The sequence below is a fragment of the Hesperophylax consimilis genome, chromosome 20 (assembly GCF_061612785.1).
Source record: "Hesperophylax consimilis isolate HC1 chromosome 20, BYU_Hcon_1.0, whole genome shotgun sequence".
NCBI lineage: Eukaryota > Metazoa > Arthropoda > Insecta > Trichoptera > Limnephilidae > Hesperophylax > Hesperophylax consimilis.
Genome location: NC_142855.1, coordinates 9,908,407 through 9,924,495, shown reverse-complemented (window position 1 = coordinate 9,924,495; position 16,089 = coordinate 9,908,407). Strand labels below are relative to the sequence as shown.

At 33.5% G+C, this 16,089-nt stretch overlaps 1 protein-coding gene across 9 annotated transcripts in view; it reads left to right on the top strand.

Annotated features, from left to right (window-relative positions):
- Nucleotides 1-12,150: 12,150 nt before the first annotated feature.
- LOC149414043 (uncharacterized) overlaps nt 12,151-16,089 on the top strand; it is a 38,587-nt gene continuing 34,648 nt past the window's right edge. For 2 of the 9 annotated variants that reach the window (XM_089644362.1, XM_089644353.1), the window contains exons 1-2: nt 12,156-12,248; nt 15,727-16,000. In XM_089644362.1, coding sequence (XP_089500488.1) covers nt 15,913-16,000 — 88 coding nt within the window. In that variant the 5' untranslated portion in view covers nt 12,156-12,248; nt 15,727-15,912. Of the gene's footprint in view, nt 12,435-15,702; nt 16,001-16,089 lie in introns of all 9 variants that reach the window. The other 7 variants (XM_089644357.1, XM_089644360.1, XM_089644359.1 and 4 more) reach the window with 7 other exon arrangements.

Sequence of the window (16,089 nt, the reverse complement as noted above, 5' to 3'; positions counted from 1 at the left end):
TGCAACGACAGGTAAAAAAAACGATGCGTTGATAGGCCAGTTGCAAAACAAAACTTAAGAGTTCATATTTTCCAAATCCAACGGTTCGTGGGAACACTGGAGGTTATCCACCGCTTACCCGCCCTGGTATAAGTAACAGATGGTTACTCCTTCAGGGTTCGTGGGAACAAGACTAATACCATTTCAAGCAGTGTATCGATTTTTAATAGCGGTATTCTACCAGGGCGATACTGAATGTATACACCACTCTGGTAGCCTCATAAGCCAATATATTATTGAATCCCCTTGAAATAGATTATTTGAATCCCTTGGAAAAAATATTCTAATGCTTTTAAATATGTGAATATATTAAGAACGTTGTTATTTTTACACATACAAATTTACGTTCTTCTTTGCAGTCTAGTTCATAACTTATTTTGTCCAAAAAGTGGAGATACAATGTATTTGATTTAGTCAATCGTTGAGTGTGATGAACTATCGATGTGCGTTAGGCTATGTCTGTCTAAATGACTCTTCTGAGTAAACACTGAACCACATTGTACACACGAAAACGGTTTCTCTTTAGTGTGTGTGAGGATATGCCTTGCGAGATTGCATTTCATAGTAAACACAGAGCTGCAATGTACGCACGAAAATGGTTTTTCTCCAGTATGAATCAGAACATGCCTGTCCAGGTGGCACTTCCGGAGAAAAGCGGTACCGCAGATATCGCACGAGAATGGTTTAACTCCGGTGTGCGTAAGAAAATGCGTCTTCATGTTGTTTTTCTGGGTAAATGCGGAACTGCAGAGAGGGCAGGCGTAAGGTTTTTCACCGCTGTGTGTGAGAAAATGTCTGTCGAGATGAAACTTTGAAGTAAAGACAGAGCTGCAGTGTGTACACGGGAATGGCCTCTCTCCGGTATGGATTAGCATGTGCCTGTCCAGATTAAGTCTCTGGTAAAACGCAGCACTGCATTGTGTACAAGCGTGGGCTTTATGCCCCGTATGCGTGATGATATGTCTGTTTAAGTGACTCTTCCGAATGAATGTAGAGCTACAAAGTGTACAAGCAAACGGTTTGGTTGCAATGATGAATGCGCGATGCTCAGAAGTCGTTTTTGTCTTGAATTGTTTCATGTACTTCGCTTCAGAAGCATCGATCAGTTTGTTTTCAATGTCTTCGGTCACCTTCATCGGATGGTCTGCAAAATATACATGAAGTTAAAATACAACGGTGCTACTTTACGGAATAACCTGACAACATATGGGAAATTCCTACTTATTGATGAAAATATCACTCAAGAGTCGCAACTGCTCCCGAACAGTGAGACTATACTGTGTGGCTGACGGAAATGGGGAGAGGAAACCTTATTATTCAGAACTGGTCACCAAACGCGGCTAAAGCCATTTCGAGCGACGTTACAATTCTGAATGGCGATCTTTCTCCAAGGCGACACTGAGGGTATCTTCCATATTGGAATGTGCAGCATTTTTAATAAATTAATTATTGTGAAATAACACATTCATCAAATCAGATTTATTTGCGCACGCCGGGATTTGATCCCGGGACCTCTGGAATCGTAGTCAAGCATAGTAAATCACTCAACCACGGAGGTCATCAAATTTTTCTACCTTAAGCCCCCGCATTCCCAATTTCTACCGATTTCTAACATATTTATTTTTAACTCTTTAAATTTTTAAGTTCTAAAAAATATATATTATTTTTTAAGATAATATCTACACATTTGTTATGCCGAAAAGATAATTATATGAAATTTTCTCTATAGAAAAAAAAACGCAAATTTATTAAAAAAACGTCTTGTTCTGTTATATAATATGTTATAGGTATGAAAAAATTCGGAGAGTATTTTTAAATGCTACCAAAGAATTTGTCGAGAGATTTTTTCTCTATTTGGAACGAGTCGTGTTTTATTTAATATTTTCACCATTATCGTTTTGTAATTTTAGAACATTTCCCTTAACATTCGAATTTACGTTTCTCCCTTTCAATCTTCGAACTCTTATTACGGGGTCTTAAATATTATATTAACCTGATATAAATTAAATAAATATATAAGTGTTAGCATAAATATACCTGCACTTTGTTCAACCGGGTTGGAATATTCCAGAATTTCAGCCTTTATCTCTTGGAATGATATATTATCTTCATTCGTGTACAGTTCGCCGTTTTCTTCTTCATCGCTGGCCACAGCTTCTGGTTCACACTTTATCACAGTAGCATCCATGCCTGTGTCGATAGCCCTCTACCTAACCTAGAAAGTTTAATAGAAAAATATTAACAAACTAATAATAGGTATGCATAGATAACAATGAAATTATCTCCTATAATGCAATTTCGTATCTTTTTAAAAGTGTATAGTATTAATTAGGGCATGCTGAGGACAGAAATAACTTTTACATCTTTGGAGAGTACCAAAGATATTAGCCAAAAAAGGGTATGTTGGATAACCTTGATTTTGATTCGCTTTCATGTTCCCACCATTAGATCAAGGTTTCCCAACAATCATACTACGGTTTCAGGCTACAATTCTGTTATAAATAGATACACTGGCAACTCGTATGCAATGTTAGCTGATGTTTTTAATAGGCCTCTACCGAAATATAAATATGTACTGATTAAACACTTTAACAGTGCTTATATTAATGAAATCATTGAATAACAGTTTTTTTTTGTTTCTTTTAATAACTTTATACAAATGATGTATTCATTTTTCTTGTTAACTTATGTAATCTTATAGTTTTTCCTTGCTTTCCATATAATACTAAGATTGATTGTCTTCAATGAAAACAATATATTTTGCACTTTGTCAATCCATAATAGAATATGGAATCATTGTTTGGAGAGGAGCAACAAACTCAGCTATTGTTCATATGGAGCATGACGCACAAAAAACCATCTTAAAAATAATACTTGAAGACTGACTGACACAGATAAAATGTTCAATACAATTTTACCAAAACTAATTTCAACAAACACAAGGGAACCATTAATAGACCACTCGCATTTTGTATTGTTGTTAAAGGGAATGAAATAATTTAATAACAATTCTTCACAATACAAACAACGGTAAACTTCTACCAACAACTACCGTTATTAATACACAAAAACAAACCGAATGAAAATAACTATTTTTAATATTAAATTACTGATGTGTACCCGGAATCGCTCGGAGACTTATAAATAGTTTGAGGTAACGTTTTTAGGCTGTGATACCTTTTCAAGGTATACAATTCCGTAGTACACACAGACATAGGAATTAATAGACGAGAAGATAATGGCGAGGGGTAAAATCAACTGTTGAAGAACGAAGGGAGTGAAGCTGACTGTGATTCGTCAATAAATCAATCTGACAGTAAATAGGCATCTCGCATTATAATATCACCATTTACTTCTTAAAAGTAAAATCTGCTTTTGAATGAATAGACATTTTTACATGGGAGCGCAAATTACTCGCCACGTTATGAACAAATTTGCGAAGTCCAAATTCGGCAAAAAAATTCGGTTCTATTTTCAGAGTCGAATATTTCGTTTAAGTATTTAGTTAAGACACTTTTATAAATGTTCATAATTTACTTCCCAGCAACCAACCAGCTTTGTGTTTCGCGTCCAGACGTTTCTCGATGTGATAGTAACAACTGATTCATATTATACGATGTGAATATGCTTAAAATAAAGTAAAATAATGCTTATATATGGAATGTAATACGACAATTGGGTTTATTCTCTTTTTCACATCTATTTTTACAAGTTTTCATAGTACAAGTCAACATTTTGCCGTGTTATTTCGTAAAATGAACCGATGATGCCTCGACCATAGTTCGCACAAGAATGATGACGTCACGTTTTCAAATTTCACTTGAGGCCATACGCGAGCACAGCCGGCTCCAATGGAACCGGTATGGGGAGTGGGGATAATACGCTTTTAATCACTTAGGGCAGGTCTACTAATATTCATATGTCTATGGTAGTACATTATTTTGATGTATCTCATAAGGTTTAGCCAGCGTTAGCAATGTAAGCGCCTGAAACTATCTTTTTTACGACTTGATTACAAAACATCGACTTTTCTCTACTTTCTATAAATATAATATGCATGTTTTATATAAACAGGGTTTTCCAATAAGAGGTTTTATTTTGATATTCAATCGTAAAAGATCAATGGTTTCGTTGCTTGTGTTTCACGTAGCGCCGTCTTGTTGAAAGTAAACGTTGTCCAGATCAATACCATCCAATTCCGGCCATAAAAAATCATTAATCATCTCTCGATAGCGCAATCCATTCACCGTAACTGTTGCCCCAGCCTCATTTTCGAAAAAGTAAGGTCCAATGACTCCGCCGGACCATAAACCGCACCAAACAGTCACACGTTGAAGATAGATAGGCTTTTCAACAATAACTCTTGGGTTTTCCAAGCCCAAGATGCGATAATTTTGCTTGTTGACGAAGCCACCGAGGTGGCAATGGGCCTCATCACGCAAGATGATTTGCATTTGATTCACTCAAGTGAATTTTAATAATTTCAATGCGTTGTTGAAGCGTGTATCGTTCCATTTTTATTAATGGCGTAGTTCCTACTTGTCAAATGTCAAAAAATGACAGCTTTAAAAGTAACATCTACCGAAATAGCGGGATATTCAAAATAACACCTCTTATTGGAAAACCCTGTATAAACTTTCCGGAAGAAATTCTCGAAATGATGGTGAAAACCCTTTCTAAATCCGTGGTGTAGTTTAGAAGAACTAAGCGCACAAACAGACAGACGCGGATAGCGACTTTATTTTAGTATAATAGAGATTTCGTGAATATTAATATTCGCATAAAATAACAACATAATCACATAACCAGGGTCTATAAACGCAGAGACCCTAGTACGAAATTATATACGAACATTTAAAAATAATAGATTGTTAAATTAGCAAAAAAAACTAATTACTCTCAAATTATGTAAATAGATTGTCGCACCTAATTTTAATCTACGGTATCCGCGTTTATATCCCGTGAGGGTTTAACACAGTGAAATAGAGAAGTTAACAATATTCGATCAATAGGTGTAACTATCGACGATTTTATACCGATTTCCTGAGCAGGGTAAAATACTAATAAATTGAAATAATAACTTTAATATACATTGGCAGTTCGAATATACTTTTTTACACTAAAAATGGAGATAATTGGTTCATTAGGTCTTTGGTTATGATTGACAACTAATGTGTCTCAAAGTTGGAATGGAATCAAAGTCCATGGAACGTGCATTTTTGTTAAATTCTAAGAGCTTAGTTAGTTCACCTTCATTCATTAATAAGCCAGTTATTTAGCATAACGAACGACATTATCGGTAATTATTCGGAATCACTGGCATTATCCAAAAAGTTTTGCAAATTAACAGCTTATCGGATACCTTGGATGCCGCGCTAAAAGCAGCGGGTTTTTCCTAAAAAGGCATATTCTGACCGTGCTCACAGATATCATTAACTGACCATAGATAACGGAATTTGTCAATATCGTATTGACATCGGTCGATAATGCTGTGGCGTCGAAAAGAATCCATTGAATAATTAATAATAAACCGCTCGACCTACTTAGGTGCGTACTCGCAGTCGAAATCAAAACAGAGCAACCTACGTACTACAAGCACCTACTTGTCTATCAACGACAATAATATTGCAAGTCTGTCTTTCACATTACGAGAACTCGCCAGAAGGTTCGAGTCTACCGCCTAGGCATAATTGCCGTGCCGCCGAAACTTCGGGAAAGGGCTTATTAGTCCTGGTTATGTGAATGTTATATTATTCTTTTTTTAGGTTGGCAGTACCTACCTACGGCCAACCGGGCCAATCTCACTTCTAGAATGTCATATCCAGTATAGAGAATTTTACCCGTGTATTGATATTTACGTAATTAATATTTAACAATACTAATTTTCCCTCTCGGACAACTGAAATAAACGGTTCTTATTGTATATTTGTAATAAACATTTACTTTGTGGTTCGTCATAATTTACAATAAAAGATATAAATTTGTTTTAGGCCACTTTAATTTTAATTGTACTCTACCGGTTTCGGAAGCACCCTTCCTTCGTCAGGAGAATATTACGTAATATTAACATCATTCTACATAGGTAAGACAACCAGAAATATAAAAATTAGAATCACGGAATATTTAAGATGTTTAAATAACAATAATTTTTCAGAGTTTGCTAATCATCTTATTTCCACCAATCATACTTTTAATAAGGACACAGGGGTTAAAATTCTTCACCGTAATAATAAAAGTAAAAGATTGGATAACTTAGAAGCTCTTGAAATCAAAAAATCCCTAAATAATAACGCTAGATAATAATAATAATGCCAACATTTTTATAAATCCCAACCAGGAATTATTAGATTCCTGGTCAAATAAAATTTTACACGCAAAACACTTCAATTATCTCAACCAAACGTATGTTGACAAAATTAAGTCAAACAAATGGTTGAGTATTGGAGAGTTGAGCGCAGAAATAGAAGGATTTATGCTTGCAATTCAGGATAGAGTCATTAATACTAAAAATTATAGAAAGCATATAATCAAAGATACAAATCAAATTGATGATTTGTGTAGAAAATGTTTGGCTTTTCCGGAAACTATAGAACATATTATATCGGGATGTTCTATATTAGCACCGTCCGAGTATACATTTAGGCACAATCAAGTTTTAAAAATAATTCACCAAAATTTGGTAATTAAACATAACTTGATTGACTGCCGTAATGTAGTACCATATTATGAATACGAACCAAATTCATTTTTAGAAAACGAATTTTATAAAATATATTATGATAAAACTATACTAACAGACCGAGCGATTAGTCATAATAGACCCGATATAGTTTTACATGACAAAATTAAAAAAATAACTTATATCATTGATGTTGCTATTCCAAATTCCTGTAATATTCAAAAATCTGTTAGTGAAAAAATAAGAAAATACACAGATTTAGGAAATGAAATAAAAAGAATTTGGCATTCTCAGACTATAAAAATATTACCATTCGTTATTTCGGCTACTGGCATTATACCTAGCTCTCTAATTAAAAATTTAGGCGTATTAGATCTATCAAAAAATTTATATATAAAGATGCAAAAGTCGGTCATTTTGAATACATGTAGGATAACAAAAGATTTTTTAAGTATTTATGTTGAGGGATCAGTAGGATTTATAGGCCCTGTTAGAAGTTCTACCGAGCCGAACCCTCTGATATGAAAATATCTGGAGACGGTGAATTTTTTTCCCATTTGATATCTGGTGATTTGACGTGTTGTTGTTCTTGTATTGTTTTGTATTTATTTTACTTATATAATGCACTTACATAGTGTTGATTGACTAGCTGATCATTTGTGGAAAAGTGAGTGGAAGGGTTAAGTTTTTCCTTTGGGGAAGACTTAACCCGGACAACTAAATCGGAAGTTTAGAAATATTTAATAGAATAACTAAATTAATGTATCGTTTAGTCCCATTCTAGATGTATTACCAGTAAACCGCTCTGTTATTGCCGGAATTCCCGCAATTACCCGTCACCCTTTGTTAACCTCCCACTCAAACACCTTAATTTATATTTTTTGTGTATATATCTGACAATATTTTGTATCATAGGTTAGTTTTAATATTCTCCTGACGAAGGAAGGGTGCTTCCGAAACCGGTAGAGTACAATTAAAATTAAAGTGGTCTAAAACAAATTTATATCTTTTATTGGTTCTTATTGTCATTGAATCAAATGTTTGTTTTTTTATTGTGTATTAATAACGGTAGATGTAGGTAAAGCTTACCAAAGAAACCTATGTTATACAGCTCGTAATTGCATTAATTTTGTCTTAATTTATATAACGTAAGTATTAGAGCAGTACGGGAAGCATTGAGAACAGTACATCAAAATCATTTGTAGTGAAGACCAAATCCTACCTTCAGACGTACATAATCTCATAATGATGGAAAACATAATAGAGTATTTGGGGTCAAATCGAAATACAGCTTGCCTACCTTGACTTGAACTAAAAAGCAACGTCAGACGAACCTCCTTTCAGTTGAGCTATAGTTTTACGTATTAAATGGTGTAGAAATGTATTGAACAACTGTTACAATACGCATTATACAATATATTATAACATACGACGGCAGAATTAACAAGTTAAACACGAACTAAACAGAGGATAAACTAAATAAATGCACAGCAAATGAATGACAGATGGCTGTCAGATGTCAACTTGACAAATGGTTTCCATAGAAAAAGTTTATAAAGTCTACGCGCTTACAAGAAGCTAGATGACATTACGATTCGTCGGTTCTGTCAGTGGGTTTGGATAGAGTACCTGTTCGGAATATCCATATGGAATCTTCGAACAAATGATTTTTTTTTAATTATAAAGTTTATTGACTTTTTTGAAATTGCTTCTAATTCGTAAAAATATTAAATTTTTGAATATTAACCCCAGGCTAATTTGATCGCTTTTGTGTCTTCCGTACTTTCATTGTGAGAAATATGAACGTAATGGTATTATAAAAAGAAAACACCGCGCTTTATATTCAAATCTAAAAGTAAATCATTTAATAATTAAAACGTACAACTGTATTTAAAAAAGGTCCGAACATAATTTGAAAAAGAATTAATAAATTTTGAAAAAAGTGAGGTGAAAATTACGTTTGTAATATACAGGGTTTTCTAATAAGAGGTGTTATTTTGATATTCAATCGTAAAAAATCAATGGTTTCGTTGCTTGTGTGGCACGTAGCGTCGTTTTGTTGAAAGTAAACGCTGTCCAGATCAATACCATCCAATTCCGGCCATAAAAAAACATTAATCATCTCTCGATAGCGCAATCCATTCACCGTAACTGTTGCTCTAGCCTCATTTTTGAAAAATTAAAGTCGAACGACTCCGCCGGACCATAAACCGCACCAAACAGTCACACGTTGAGGATAAAGAGGCTTTTCAATAATAACTCTTGGGTTTTCGGAGCCCCAGATGCGACAATTTAGCTTGTTGCCTGAAGCCACCAAGGTGGAAATGGGCCTCATCACTCAAGATGATTTGCATTTGATTCACTCAAGTGAATTTTAATAATTTCAATGCGTTGTTGAAGCGTGTATCGTTCCATTTTTATTAATGGCGTAGTTTCTACTAGTCAAATGTCAAAAAATGACAGCTTCAAAAGTAACATCTACCGAAATAGCGGGCTATTCAAAATAACACCTCTTATTGGAAAACCCTGTATTTATCTAATAAATGTGTGTTTTTTTTTCGTTATCAGTAATTTTAGTTACAAAATATAAAGTGAACCATTTTTTTAGATAAAAATAATGTTTATAAGCAAATTTAAAAAAAATAATTATATGAAACTACAATATGTCAAAAATGATATCTGTAAAAATCATCCATTCATCTTTTTCAAACTCTATGACAATGTTTTCCAACTGGGATATGTTATGAGACGGAAAGTAGTGATGAAAGAAAGATGATGCCGAAGAGAAAGGTTGGGAAGTACCTGTCTATTCAAATCTGATCACATAACGGCGAAAGCCATTTCTGAATTATGGTCTGTCACCGCGGTGAAAATATGTAAGACGGGACATGTCGCAAATAAACTATACATTATTTGGAAATAACCCAAATTTATCAAATAATATTTACTTGCGCAGGCCGGGATTGAAAAAATATCACCAATAAATGACACCTACTTACATATTTTCGGTTTGTACAGGGTGTTAAGCTACGTAATTGACTTATTTATATAAACCCTGTATCTATATATAAGACAACATTCATTTATATATATATAAATGTGTATATATATAAATGAATGATGATAATAATGATTTATTGTCTTCTTTTCTTAGTAACATATTTATTTATTTATTTGAGGAACATAAACAGTCTTAGTAATACAATATACATAGGAGGATAACAAAAAAACAGACCAATTATTAATGTTCACAGATATATATTCAGAAACAAAAAACTAACCTGACGGGAAAGGGGAGGAGAAAAACGGGAAAGGGGAGGAGAGGGATAAGGAAAAATTGCCACGCAAGTAATATTAAAATATTAGGTACAATCAATTTAACAGTCGTTAATATGAGTTAGAATGTGATTCAATGAAATTCTGTAGTGATAGTAACTAGCAGTGAATATGTCAGCACGAGTGTCTATATTTGCAAATTTATTATTATAGTAGTTACATGTCCTTTGCATAAATTCATTTTGATTGGAATATGTATTGCATCTATCAATGTATAAAAGGGTATTTTGTCTGCTGTATCGAATTGGTGCATGGAAATTTATTTTGTTCAGCAACTCCGGGCAGTCAACTTTAGAGTTAATAATTTTATACAAGAGCATCTGATCAGCGACAATCCTCCTGTCGAGTAGTTTCGTGATTCTAAAATGTTTCTCGATTTCGTCGTAAGACTTGTATATGTTATTAAATGATTTAAAATTGAGGAATTTGAGAAATCGTTCCTAAACTCTTTCTAACCTGTTAACATAAACAATATAGCGAGGGTTCCAAACATATAGAGATAATGATATCCTCACTAGTATCTCCCGTGCTGAGGATTTCATTTACATATTATAATTGAATTATAAGAAATTAATATTACAACAAAGTAACATATGAATTTAATTATAAACCTATATCATGTAGTATAATTTTTATTTTTTTTAAATAATAGATAGGTAGTGTTTTTTTATAGTTCAGTTTTTTAGTAGATTCGGTTTTAGTCTGTGTTTGATATCAGTATATTTTCTATTTCAGATCTCCCTATATTAAGTATCCAGCTTTTTTTGAGATTTAAATGTTATAATGTTGAGGTTTTAGAGTGAGAGTGGTATTTTATTGTAGAGTTTAATACTATGATATAAGAAACTTTTTTGCACAAAAGTTGTATTAGTAGTTATTTGTTGGATAAGTTTTTGACAATGAGATCTAGTGTTTCTATTGTACGTGTTTGTTGTTATTTCTTGGGTTTTGTACTTATGAATGTAAATGAGTATAGTTTTAGAATATAGTTGTTTAATTGACATGATGTTAAGATTGGTGAAGATTTCGTCAGTGCTAGTTCTTACAGGAACTTTCAGTATAATTTTCATTATGGTTTTTTATGAATGTTTGTTTGTACCCCATAAATTTAAAAACTACCGGACCGATATCGCTGGAAATTTCAACGTTTGTTCTTATTAGTGTCAGGAGTGTTTAGTGTAGTTGTTTTGATTGGTAGAAATAATCGGGGACGCCAGAGAAAGACTAAACGCATTATAGCCGAATAAGTTGATATTATGTAGTTTTTTTTTTCAATAGTAATAATAATTTTTTAACATAATATATTGATAACAATATCCTGGTAGGAGACAAATGTCTTGGCTGCGAAATATACGAGAGTGGACCGGCATTAGAAGTGTGGAGGAGCTATTCCGGGCAGCGCAAGACAAAGAGACATTTTCAAGAGTGATCGCCAACGTCGGGGGGACCTGATACGGCACATAAAGAAGAAGTAACAATATGGTATACAAAAACATTTTAAATTCCTTAGAATATTATTATTTTCAACTTCAAAATGGTTTTCAGTTGCACTAGAATTCACTACCTAAAAATTATTCATAGCCCCGAGCAACGATGGGTATATAAATATAATTAAATATTGTTTTAATATAACATTAAAAATACTTCTATACATAAATAAAAATGTAAATGTTTGTTTGTTCAAAAATATTAAATCTCCGAAAATTCATCACCGATTGCTTTAAAAATGTTGACACAAATATCAAATACGCATATGCTTTTATATACCAATATTATATAGATATCACCTGTGACAAGGTAAAAACATGCTTTTTTGTAAAAAAAATGGCGCCATCTGTTGCACGTAAAAGCAACACGCGCTCTTGTTTATCTATCTGCACAGACAGACAGAGCAACAGTAACGCATGGCGGGGTACAGCTAGTAAGCAATTATCATCAGTTACGTAAATTATAAAATATCATTCGAACCCTGATTTTTGAGGCGCGTTTTTAATTAGGAGTAAAAAAACCACTACCGGCTCTGTAGTTACAAATCCAACGCGATAAAGAGGTCAAGATATCATGATATATAAAGAGCAAATTCAATGTATTGATAAGTCGTCCACGCTCTTGATGTCAGTCGTGCACGCGATCACATTATACCAACTGGTTTCGTTCGTTTTGTGAAAAAGTGTTTAACATCGACGTTTTCAATGTTTGTTGTTTTCATATTTTTACATTCACCCAATTAGAGTTGGCCAAAACAACTTTTTATCCTTAGTACTGTGAGTTTTGGTGCAAATGTGAAGTGTATACGTGTCCCATAGTGGAGTTTCATTTGTCAAACGTCACTAAGAATCATCTTTTTGCTCTGCTTGCATTTGCACATACACGGTGTCTGGTAACTCGTTGCACAAATTGTGATTCTAAAGATTAAAAAACATATTTTTCTGATTTTTTTAAATCTGTTTAGCATGATTAACTCGATTAACCGTCAGTAAACACAAATAATATAACATCCCCAATTTGTTGGGGTACACATAAAACCGGTCACAAAGCATCACTAAATATCCAAAATAATAAAAAATGCATATACACCAGTTTTCCGTTTGTATCAAATTTAAATATTGAGAAAAAAAATTCAGTTTGTTATTTTTATTGCATAAAATGTGGGAGTTTTTTTCAATGAAATTATTTTTTTTGAAGTTTTTTTTTATTTTTTTATGTGACACCTCACAAGAGTATCCCTGCCTGTGCAGTGTACAGACAGGGAAACTATGTCACCACCCGGTTGGGCGGCGTTGTGAGGCGGAATAAGGTAGGGGCTGTAGGAAGGGATTTGTTAATGCGGGCCTTGAAGAGGCTCGGATTATAGGAGGGAGGAAAAACAGATGCCGGTAGCTCGTTCCACATACGAGCCGACTTACACAAAAACGAGTCGTAAAAACGGCCCGTTCTCATGAAGCCAACGTCAACCGTGAACGGGTGTTCAGTTCGTGTCCGTCGAGTTTCGCGCACGTGCACCGGTGCATCAGGAATCAATGCTGCTAGCTCCTTGGAGCAGGCTCCATTGAAATACCTGTAGAACAGACACAGCATGCCTACATTGCGTCTATGCATTAGAGAAGGCAATCGGTCTGTTAACAACGGATTGTCAATCAGACGGATCGCTCTCCTTTGCACAGATTCAAGCAGGTTTATTAAGTATTTTGGGGCACCAGCCCAAAGGTGGCTCCCAAATTCAATAGTTGGGCGGACTTGAGACTTGTACAGGGTCAGCAGCTGGTCACTGTTGAAGAATCTCCTAGCCCTGTACAAGACCCCCAACTTTTTGGAGGCCTGATTTACTCGGGCTTCTATGGATCCCCGATACTTCTGATATAGTAACTGGTCTGATATAGTAACTCCAAGCATTTCAATGGAGTCTTTATTGGGATAAATCAATTAATAAGTTTGAAACATGCTGAGTACTAGTTAGTAATGGGGTCATTCTATTTGCGTCAAATATAAATATAGTCTGTAGGTAGTGTTTTGTCCTCACACGAGCCTGTAAATATCCAGATAATCTGGACATCTTATCCATTAGTCCTTGATTGTTATAATTATATATCTTAAAGGCGGTGTCAGAAAGATATATATTTAAATACATATATGAATATTTCTGATCGTATCCGATAACTAAAAACTGTTTTTGAATGATGATTAAATACGCTTTTAAATGTGACTAAACTGAAATTTTTAAAACAAACTGATATCAAAAATATCACATTCTAGAAAGATGTATTAATATTGATTCAATTTCATGTACCTACCATTAGATCAAGGTCCTCTAGTATGTATCATTGTGACAAGTATACCACAATCTCAGGATATAACTCAGTTATAAATAGATTGCACACACTTGGGAACTTTTATGCTAAAATCGCAGATACTTTTAATATTCCCCTTGTGAAGTATAAAGCTGCACTAATAACACATTTTTAACGCCACTTATTTTTAATGAGGTCACTACATAACAGGCTATTGTCATTGCTTCTTTCTTTACTGTTATCTTATTTGTTATGTTTTAACTAAATTTAATTCTTTAATTTTTCTCATCAAAATTTAATACTGCACTATGTATATGCAAAAAAATAAAATAAAAAGTATGTAAATGGCACTTGTGCCGTAAATTCTAAATAAATGAATTATAGCCATCTCAAGTTTTTGTAGTTTCATAATAAAAATTCGCATAATTTTTTTCTCAATTTGAAGTGCTTGGAACCTTTGGTTTCATAGAAGTGTACATTTTTTCGTGATTATCTTCTGTATCTAAATGAAAGGTTTTTTTATTTTTTTTCTAACACCGTTTAGTTCATATTTCTAGCTATAACGGTTAGCGAGATACCAAGAGCTATTCCCAAAGCGAAAAAATTGGCTTGAGGGGTTAATACGCAAAAAATTGTTTTAAAAAAGGTCGAATCATTTTAATTATAATGAGGATAATCTATTGCTTAAAAATTTAATTAAAATCAAATTTAATAATATATTTATTAAGTTCTGCAAGTATTTTTTGGTTGTTGTTATTGTTACAGCTGTTTCGGCTTTCAAGGCCATTTTCAAACTGTGGTTTGAAAATGGCCTTGTATGGATATCGGACAGACGGGAAGGGCTTTCTCAACTAGATTCAAAGAACATATAAGATGTTATAATAATAAGAGCACCTTTTCAAAATTCGCAGAACATCTCTTAGTAAATAATCACGTCCCGCTTTACAACAATGAACTTAAACCCTTACACATAGAAAGAAAGGGCCTTAGATTAAATTTACTTGAACAATTAGACATCAATAAAAGAACCAATTACCCTAATATAGCATTAATTAATAAAGTAAGGAAAATTATTTATTCCCCGCTTCTAAGTGTGTTCACAAAACCTAAACAATATAACACATTTAAATTAATTAATAACTACTACATCATTATTGAACAATTAAGATAACATTAATGTGGAGAAAACAAATTTCAAAATACCCCCACAGAATATATGAAATCTATTGTCACAATTATTTTTATCAGTAAATTGGTTTAACCGGTACTAAATCATTTTAAATTTGGGAGGGGATAAAATAGAATCATATTAATAAGTCGTCTAAACGTGGCTAAACCACAGTTTGAAAATGGCCTTGAAAGCCGAAACAGCTGTAACAATAACAAAAACCAAAAAATACTTGCAGAACTTAATTATTATATTATTCAATTTGATTTTAATTAAATTTAAAAAAAATAAACGGAGTTCTACGAATTAAACACAAAAACAATAAATAACATCTATTGCAGTCACAGGAGAAGGAATTTATGAACTCGTAGAACAAGTAGAAAAAAAATGGATTCACATCACGGAGAAACCAAAAAAAAAAAAACTTTTTTTAGGCAACTATAAAAAATTTTCGAGTCGGGGCTACGCTTCAACGTTTTTTAAAAGACAAAACTTAATAAAAATAAAATTATACCACAACATCGACCAGAAACTTGATTTTGTTTTAGTTTTCCGTTTGTACTTCGAGTTTTCGTACACCGTGTAAAGACAATACAGTCAGTAATTCGTATTGTTGGCCCTTTAGTTAGGCTCTTGTAAAGAGTTTTTGGTTATTTGTTTTTAGGGTGTTGTTGCGCTAACTCTTTATTTAGCCAACTTTTCGGACAACGTTACAGTGTCCATCATCAGTGGCATAACACCCCAAAAACAAATAACAAAAATACGTTTGGCCGTGAAAAGCTTAAATCATTCTTGTAAAGTGTCTCGTTTGCAAGAGCAACCAAACCGATGTGTCATTGAATAATAATCATATTTAGTGTAATAATAGTGATCTAGTGGAGTAAGGAGCTACCAGTCTCAACATGACTGGTTTTGGTTTACTGCTTTTGGTGGTTTTGGTGGCGGGAATGACGTCAGCGCGACCTCACTGGCCGAGACACGAACATTCGGGTGAGTAGCAAATTAAAGTACTACTAATTAATTGCCAGATTTATAATATGTGTTTATTATGTTTAAAAGGTATCATCCCACTTCTTTTA